Source organism: Corvus brachyrhynchos, unplaced genomic scaffold, assembly GCF_000691975.1.
Source record: "Corvus brachyrhynchos isolate BGI_N302 unplaced genomic scaffold, ASM69197v1 scaffold220, whole genome shotgun sequence".
Taxonomy (NCBI): Eukaryota; Metazoa; Chordata; class Aves; order Passeriformes; family Corvidae; genus Corvus; species Corvus brachyrhynchos.
This window is the reverse complement of record NW_008236209.1, coordinates 1,042,323-1,048,963: the sequence shown is the minus strand read 5'-3', so window position 1 is coordinate 1,048,963 and position 6,641 is coordinate 1,042,323. Positions and strand designations below refer to the sequence as shown.

At 56.2% G+C, this 6,641-nt stretch overlaps 2 protein-coding genes across 3 annotated transcripts in view; one reads left to right on the top strand and one right to left on the bottom strand.

Moving 5' to 3' along the window:
* The window catches only part of TNMD (tenomodulin), a gene marked incomplete at its 5' end in the record, with an annotated part of 9,836 nt that extends 8,462 nt beyond the window's left edge, over nt 1-1,374 (top strand). The window contains one exon of the mRNA XM_017741687.1: nt 1,356-1,374. Coding sequence (XP_017597176.1) covers nt 1,356-1,367 — 12 coding nt within the window. The remainder of the gene's footprint in view (nt 1-1,355) is intronic.
* Nucleotides 1,375-2,532: 1,158 nt separating this feature from the next.
* Nucleotides 2,533-6,641, bottom strand: part of TSPAN6 (tetraspanin 6) — a 4,868-nt gene continuing 759 nt past the window's right edge. For both annotated transcript variants that reach the window (XM_017742307.1, XM_017742312.1), the window contains 5 exons: nt 6,363-6,461; nt 5,983-6,138; nt 5,234-5,317; nt 3,443-3,542; nt 2,533-3,260 (listed from right to left, as the gene is read on the bottom strand). In XM_017742307.1, coding sequence (XP_017597796.1) covers nt 3,474-3,542; nt 5,234-5,317; nt 5,983-6,138; nt 6,363-6,461 — 408 coding nt within the window. In that variant the 3' untranslated portion in view covers nt 2,533-3,260; nt 3,443-3,473. The remainder of the gene's footprint in view (nt 3,261-3,442; nt 3,543-5,233; nt 5,318-5,982; nt 6,139-6,362; nt 6,462-6,641) is intronic.

Here is a 6,641-nt window from a genome sequence, read left to right as displayed (position 1 = left end):
GCACCCTGCGTGCTCCCACGGGGCTGGCGGAGGCCGCGCTCGAGCACGTCGCCGCCGTGCTGAGGAGCAAGAGGCAAACAATAAACGTCTTGTATGAGCGATTGCAAAGAAAATGGAAAGTCATTTAGTCTCAGTCTGATGCTTAATGGGTCTGAGAAGTGATCTAATTGCGTGGCTGCCTCGTCAGGAGCATCCATAACTCAGGTACGGGCACCGCCAGCGCTCGCCTCACTGGGAACGTGCAGACGTGCCTAATTTGTTCCCTGATGGTGCTGGTGGCTGTTCAGCATGTCCTGACCCTCTGTTCCAGCATGCTCTGACGTGTTCAGTAGTTGTTACTGACAGCTCAGGGTGCCACCAGCCCCTCTGGACTTGTGCGCAGCACAGGCACAGGGAGAAGCTGGCACAAGGAGCTCCCTGAGGAGCCAAGCAGCCAAAGTCAGAGGGAGTCCACTCCTGTGGAGGACCCCAAGTGCCACCAGCTGTCCCCAGCCCTGTCGCCAACAAATGGGCAATACCTGAATGGCAGGAGGGAAGAAGGAAGTCCTTGACACTGCAGCTGCCCTGAGCACGACACTGCCTGCTGCAGGGCTGGCGGCTTACACCAAAATCCCCGTGCACCCCTGGGCAGACTTCTTCTGCCCATGACCTTGGGGCTCATGCCAAACCCAGGTTCCAGACTTCATCCCAGGGAGGCAGCTGCTGCTGAGGAGCTCTGACATCCTGCAGGTGTCACCAGGCAAAGCCCTCTCAGTGTCACCAAGGGAGTGCACGCTGCCATGGCCAGAACATACAGACAGGGGAGGGAGCAGAGACAGGTGCCAGATGTGGTGCTCCCAGGGCTGCCAGACCCCTGTCACAACCCCGCAGCTCCCATGGGGATGTGAGCATATTTTAAGGGCAGTTCTCTTCCTCCCTGTTCACGGCTGCACTGACAATGTGGTTAAAACACGGGGAACACGGTGCAGCAGAGCTCCCCACATGTCCTCCCAAGGGACACCAACCAGCCTTGGGGACACCAAGTGTTTCTGACAAATCCCCTGAGACCTTTACCCCACTGAGAGGGGAGGTTCAAACACAGCGGGGGGATGTGTGAAACCCACCCAGCCACAGCTGTTGCAAGAAACCAAAGCCAGCCAGCAATGCTTCTGTCCCTGCTCAGGATGTCCAGAGAGGTGACCAAGGTGCACCCAGTGCCTTTGCCAGGACAACAATGTCCCAAGTGTGCCTGGCACCTCCCGCAGCACATGCCTGTACCTACAGAATGTCTCTCCAAATTAGAGTGAGTTGTCTACATAAGTGCTATTTAACCAGGGAAGACCCACACCCTCTGATGGCTGCAGTGCTTTTGCTGCCTGTGGGGATGAGCAGGCTGCACAAGCCTCCACATTCCCCAGGTTGCCACAACCCATGCTGGTTTCCCAGCTGGGCAGCTGCTTGGAAACCTCCAGGTTCCTCATGCCACCCTCTCCCAGAACCATCCCCAACCACCTGGCATCACCTCCACCAGCTGCCCCAGGAAGGAATCTGCCTGCGGAGGCAGGGGCACGGACCAGGGCAGGGTCCTTCCCTCTGTGCAGGCTTTAAGATGACAATGGGTTTATCCAAATCTGTTCCTGCTTCTCACATGCCCCTGCCCTGTCTCCATCCATCCGTTCATTGTCGTCAGCCAATCTCCAGCCTGGCTTCCATGCTCTGACGCATTCTGCCTCGCCATCCCAAGCCAGGAGGCTTTCAGCCAGCCAGGAGCTGACAACAGTCTGATTTACTCACCTGGGTTAAATGCAACAGGAGGATTTTGGGTGTTTCCCTCCAGGCTCTTCCATCAGCAGTGAGGCTGGCCCGTACGGGGTCATTGTTGGGCTGGGGCAGCTCACCCAGCGCCGAGGCAGCGTCTGCCAGAGGGGTGACACTGACAAAGGGCCACCACTGCTACCATGGCTTCACTGCTCTGTTTACACCTGCCTCCTCCCTCTAGGAACAGAACAGGCAGCCCTGCATCCAGGCAGACACAACTCATTTGAGGTCGGTGCTTGAGACCCAAAAATCCCCCAAGCTTGGCAGGGAGGTGCTTCACTGCAGCACCGCAGCACCAGGCTCACAAAGGCAGAGGCTTGCTGACAAAACAGCCCAAAAATGAGAAGTAACAAATGAAATCAAAAGCTTAAATCCACATTTCTTGCCCTGGGGAGCAGCTGGGGCCTGGCACTGCCCTGCCCTTTGCTCCGAGCCAGCAGCCAGCAGGCCGAGGATGCACATGTTCACACTGGGCTGAATTTACCCACGGCTCCTGGGCTGGAGTGCTCCAGGCCCTCTGCTCCAGCACGGTTACACAACCCCGGTTATGAAGAAAATTCAATTACAGATGTTATTTGCAAGCCCAAGTGCACCAGTGCACGTTGGAGGAATGCAAGCTGCAATGGACACAGGTTCCTGGCTGGCCCAGAGTGAGCGGATCACCCCTGGGGGGACTTGCTGCTCTTCAAGCAGAGGAATTCCCAGGACATGAAAAGAAAAGTCAAGGAGGTTTCATAGAGTAAAATATCTTAGTATTTATTGTGTCTCAGGACAAAAGAATTCTACTCAATACATAAAATGAGTTGAAGCAGCATATAATACTGACAATCAAGTCACAGCTGAATCGGTGCAAGGACACCTACCAAGGTAAAGGCACCAGGAGCTACATCACCAAACCTCGCTACAGCTTACAAAGAACCACTACAGCCTGTACTTAAAGAAGTACAACTATAAAAAAGTATATAAAACCCAGGGGAGGGATGAGACAGCTTGGCAACAACCTTGCTGAGCCAAGGCTTCAGGCAGGCAGGACTGCGTTTTAACAGCCCTATCTCAAGAACAACCGTGTCTGGAGAGCAAGAGGACATCAAGGGGCTGCCAGAGGGAAGGGGAAGCATCTCTTTCCCAATGGAGGCACTGAAGATGAGCACTGGGACACCCAAGAGGCCACCAGCACGGTCTGTTCAGCACGGTCTGTTCAGCACAGTGGGGCACTTGGGGAAAGGGCCAGGGGCCGCAGCACCCAGAGGAGCGCCCTGGCTGCAGCCACCACAGCTACACCAATTATCCCAGGCAGTGGCACAGCAGAGTAGTGTCAGGACAAGTCCCTGAGTGCACCAGGACAGCTGCTGCACTCCTTTCTATGAGCTATTTGAGAAGAAGATCAGTCAGTTCAAAGCAAGATTTCACGATGCGGCATCCAGAGGAAAACTGGAGGTGGAGGCCTCCTCCCCAGCCATTCCCTGCAATGCACACAGCAGAGTTAACAGACAGGATGGGTTTATACACAGGGTAAAATGACACAGCAGACATGGCCTTGCAGGTACCCTCCAATCCCACACCCCCCACACATGGTACCCCCACCCCAGCGGTGACCAGCAGCAGCCAGGGGGGCAGAGGCAGCCCACCAAGCTTACAGACATACCGAGCCACAGGCACAGAGCGCTGAGGGCCAGCTACACCATCTCATACTGATTGTTCGTGATGTACCGGGACAGGCAGCAGGAGAGAATGATGCCGATCAACTGAAAAAGAGAAAAAACAAACCCCACATGTCAGAGGTAGCCACACCAGGAAGAGGTGTTTTCAGGAGAAAACCTGACAAATTGATCCAGGGCTTTATGAAATCCAAGGATGGACAGTGGGGTTTACAGACCACAGCAAGGGCTGCTGCACCCTGCTTCAGAATCACCGAAAGTGGCTGCTGCACCAGATCTGTCAGGCACCAACTAAACAAGCTCCTCACAAGGGATGCTCCAGGTCCCATCCTGTTACATTTTGCTTCATGAAGCATGTACTGTTTTACGGTAATTGCAGAGATTACACAGATTGTCACAGCCAATTACACAGCCACCAGAGAGTGGCAGCACCTCTCCCTGTTGCAAGGACAGTGGGGAAGCAAGGCTGCTGTTCTCACATCAGGAAGGTACTGTTATCACAACATGCTCTGCTATCACAACATAGCCTCCCAGCACCTGTGCAGACTGCAGGGCCAGATCCTCCCTGACTGACCTCCACAAGCAAAGTTAGAGGCACATCAGCACAACGTGTCCCTGTCAGATGCATGACTCAGCCAAGCTTGCTGAAGAGGCAATAAAAGCTAGGAACTGGTTACAGTTCCCAAGCCTGCCATTAGCTGAGATAATGTTGCAGCTGGGAGTGTGTGTCCAGTTCACCATTCCCGTATCAGCCACATCTCAGTAGCCCAGAGCGAGACCAGCCCAGCCGAGGAGAAGAGCGGGGCAAGCAGCCGGGCACAGCAGAGCGGCTCCGGCTCTCCCGAAGCACTCAGTAGCCTGAGCTGCAGCCAAGGGCTGTGAGCTCCCACCTCTCCCCCAGTTCAGTCCATCCCTCACGGGAAGCACACAGTGACGAGCTCATTACAGCTGAACATCCTGGCGGGGTTCCTGCTCCCCAGGCCGGCGCAGGCAGCCCGTGGTCCCGGCGCCTTGGCACTCACACCACGGCCTGTGCGTGCTGGGTCAAGGGGAGGCAGAATGTGAGCCCCTTCAAAGCCAAGGCCAGCAGGAGGCCAGCTGCACATCCCACATCCCGAGACAGCCCTCGGCACCTCGGGAAAGCCCAGCGCGGCGTCAGTGCCCGGCGTGGCCGAGCTGGGGGCAGGGGCCTCCCGTTTCCTGCCGGGGCTGGGGCTGCCGAGCATGCTGCTGCTGCGGCTCCTGCAGGAAGCGTCCTGCAGGATAAACTGAAGGAGACACTGGGGAGCGGGAGGGAGAGGACGCAATGGCAGGGTAGGGTAGCCCGTGGGGCGGTCGCCCACCAGCACAGGTGGTGCCCCACGGGCACTCACAGGGACCCCACCACACAGAAGCGATGCCAAAAAACCTTCCTGATAACAGTGGTGGGTGGGCAGGAAAAGGAAGGGCGCAAATTTGATCCCTGCCAACAGCAGGCGCAGAGAGTTTGTCCATCTCCGTTTGTTTTTCTTTGAAGTCGGTTGTTTCAGAGAGGAACTCTTTCCAAATAAACCTGGGCTCAAGGAAATAGAGCTGTGGCTTCAGCCCTGGGTGTAAGAGACTGGGCCCTGCACAGCAGGCAGATTAAACCCAAGGGGAATCCACACAGTAGCTGCTCCTCCCTGGCTGAAACCAACCGTGCCTTTTGTAAACACCAGACTTTGCACCGGAATTAAATACCTCTGGAGACATGCTAGCGTCACTCTGCACTCCTCCCAAGCCAGACAAGGGAGATTTACCTGGAAACACGCGATGCCAAAGGAGATTCCGGCCACAACGCTCATTTTGGACTCCATTGTTGATGTTACCAGGAAAAAACAACCCTGCAGAGGGGGCAAAGTAAGCACCTGGAGTACTCCTCCCCCAGGAGTACAAACCAGCTCCTCCCCAAAGCACCAGCAGCTCCAGGGGAAGATGCTCCTGTGCAGGCAGCAGGGGGGTCCTGGCTGCCCCCCTCCCACCAGACCTCAGCAGATCCATTTCCCTATCAGGGCTGCCCCAGCCAGTCTCCCAGCCCAGATGCCTTATCAAGGAGAGCACTGCCCTTGGGCTTCTCCCAGCCTGAGCAAGGTGACTCATCAGAGGAACGCTCCTTGCATCACTCAGCCATCCCCGCTGATGAGGTCACACTCACCACCAGGTCAGGACTTTGCACCGATGGGAGATGTCAGCACTGCCGAAACAAACTTCACTGGAAACTACTTCCTTACTCACCTGCTCTTCAAAACACCATCCCCAAAGGCCAGTGCTTGGGTCTGGCTGGTCCCTGATCTCAAAGGAAGGAGTAGGGGAACCTCAGATAGAAGGGAGGACTCCATACCCTTACCCTACCTCCACTCCAGAGAGTCCCTGGGCCACTGAACATCTGCATCAATAGGGCAGTTCTCCTTTCAAGCCGGCCAGGGACAGACTAGCCCTTCTCTACACACCCGTCCCTGCCCTCCCCATCTCCAGAACTGGCAGGCGGATTTTTCTGAGCTTAACTTACATCCACAAACACTTTAAGCTTCGCCTTGTTTGGGTCTTTCAGATCTTCCTCCGAGCAGTCGTTCTGGTTCTTGCAACAGCTCCGGGGGATGCCCCTCTGGCTGAAGTATTCAGTCCTCTCCCAGTCAGAATAGTTCTGCACCCCGCAGCAGTGCAGCTGGAGTAGGAAGCACATTTGGGGAACCTGGTCACACCAGGGAACTGACCCCAATCCCACCATCACTGCCATGGCTCCCCTACCCTTGCCCATCTCACCCAGTATCTGCCAAATTCCAAAGCCTGTGACTGGGATGCCAATGTCCCAGAGGTCCAAGGGAACACCCTGGGCCAAGGGGAGCATTCCCACCTGCTGGCAGCCAGACGCCAGCCTGGGGCTCTCACCGTTCTCTGGATGGTGTCGACGGCCTCGCTGTGCCGGTCCGCGGTCACGTTGTAATCCTCCAAGGCCAGGTTCAGGTTACTCTCAAAGTTTGTCTTTATCTGTAAGAGAGAGGTCTCAGCAGCGGTGCCGTCCCCTCCTGCCCCGCAGGACCCGCGTCCCCGCGTTAGTCACCGCTCCGTGATGGCAGGAATGACTCCGGCCATGGCCAGCAGACATTTCCCAGCCACCAGGCAATTAGAGGCTGTATTTAAAGGGAGGGCGGCTGCCACTTGGGGAGC